This window comes from Hippocampus comes, unplaced genomic scaffold, assembly GCF_001891065.2.
Source record: "Hippocampus comes isolate QL1 unplaced genomic scaffold, H_comes_QL1_v1.1 C16976988, whole genome shotgun sequence".
NCBI lineage: Eukaryota > Metazoa > Chordata > Actinopteri > Syngnathiformes > Syngnathidae > Hippocampus > Hippocampus comes.
Window position 1 is genome coordinate 1 of NW_017841564.1, and position 1,505 is coordinate 1,505.

Genomic DNA, 1,505 nt, shown 5'->3' on the forward strand with positions numbered 1-1,505 from the left:
GTCCCCCCCCCGGTCCGGTAGTAGTACCTTTTGTGTTTTTTGTGGGCGGCAGGCGTCCAAGGCGGAGCACGCGTCGGTGCTGCTGTGGAGTGCCAGCACGTGGCGCCAGCTGCAGGCGCTACCGTGCCACGCCCTCACCGTCACGCAGATGGCCTTCTCGCCTGACGCCGCCATGCTGCTGCTGGTCTCCAGAGATCGCACGTGGTCTCTGTGGCAACGACAACAGGCTCATTCAGGTACCGCCCCCACAACTACGACCACCCACCATTCGTTAATTACAGTGCGCCACATCATTTTGAGTCCACCCTTGCTAGCGACGATTACCACGACGAGCACTACGACAAATGACACGACTACTTCTATCACCACCCCCACTTTCATTTGTGAATAATGCCGCGACTTGCTGCTTCGCCCGCCTCTGTTTGTTGTCGTGTGCGTGTAGAGCCTCAGTATCGTTTGTACGCGCACACTACGAAAGACACATCGGTGCACAGCCGGATCATCTGGTCATGCGATTGGAGTCCCGACGGCACATACTTTGTGACGTCCAGTCGGGACAAGAAGGTGACTCCCCGCAACATAGTCGGCGCGACGCGGCACAGCGTCACAGTGCTTACCTGGTGTGTATTCCAGGTGCTGGTGTGGGGACCTTGTACAAAGGATAACCGTAGCAACTCTGTCGCTCTTGCTGAGGTGAAGCCATGCTCCTCAATCTTGGATGTGGGCGATTCTGCTACGGCCGTCACCTTCTGTCCCCAGCTCTACTCCGACAACAGGTACATAAAAATTCTATAAAATAATCAGGTATTAAGTTAAAACAAAAAAATATATGTATTTTTGGTTTGTTAAACTAAAGTGCTCATTAAAAAAAAAAGATACTCTATCTCCTTCCTGCTCAGTTATCTGCTGGCCGTGGGACTGGAGTGCGGTCGGATAATCGTGTACGGGTGGAGGCCCGGCGGAGATCGTGCCGGAGGCCAAGACTGGATCAGATACGGAGAAACAGACCCTTCGTATCCTTCTGCCAGGCTTTTGTCTGTCTCTCCATCTCATATTCAATCTTTCTGTCCTCCCCGTAGCAGCGCGTTAGTCCTTTCCTTGTACCCGCGTGCATTTGCGTCGTTTTACCTTCACCACGCGCCGTCCAACAGACAAAGTCACACTCTGGCCATCAAAAGGTTGCGCTGGAGGCCCCGCGCGGGCCGAGCAGGGGTCCCGGAGGAGCGCGCCTGGCTGCAGCTGGCCAGTGCTGGCGCCGACCACGCTGTCAAGATCTTCGACATCAACACAGAGGCTCTTTAGCACCACCTGTTGCCACCCTTGTGCACAGATAACTATAAGAAACCATGTTTTGTTTTGTTTTTTTTTTAATTTATACTGACCAATAAACAACACTTTTTTTTGTATGATTCTGTGCAGTCAGTCAACAGCAGAGGAGGCATTGTGTTTAACCATATGGGTTGCAAAATCCGTGAATTTCACCAAACTGAGGGGAATTTAGGGGG

The 1,505-nt window shown here is 52.6% G+C and overlaps 1 protein-coding gene across 1 annotated transcript; it reads left to right on the plus strand.

Moving 5' to 3' along the window:
* Positions 1 to 13: 13 nt before the first annotated feature.
* Positions 14 to 1,409, plus strand: LOC109509637 (elongator complex protein 2-like; the record flags this gene model as incomplete). Its single annotated transcript, XM_019859466.1, has 5 exons — positions 14 to 236; positions 443 to 564; positions 634 to 776; positions 900 to 1,013; positions 1,152 to 1,409. Coding segments are annotated over 5 exons (753 nt in total), but the record flags the coding sequence as incomplete, so codon positions are not given.
* Positions 1,410 to 1,505: the final 96 nt, after the last annotated feature.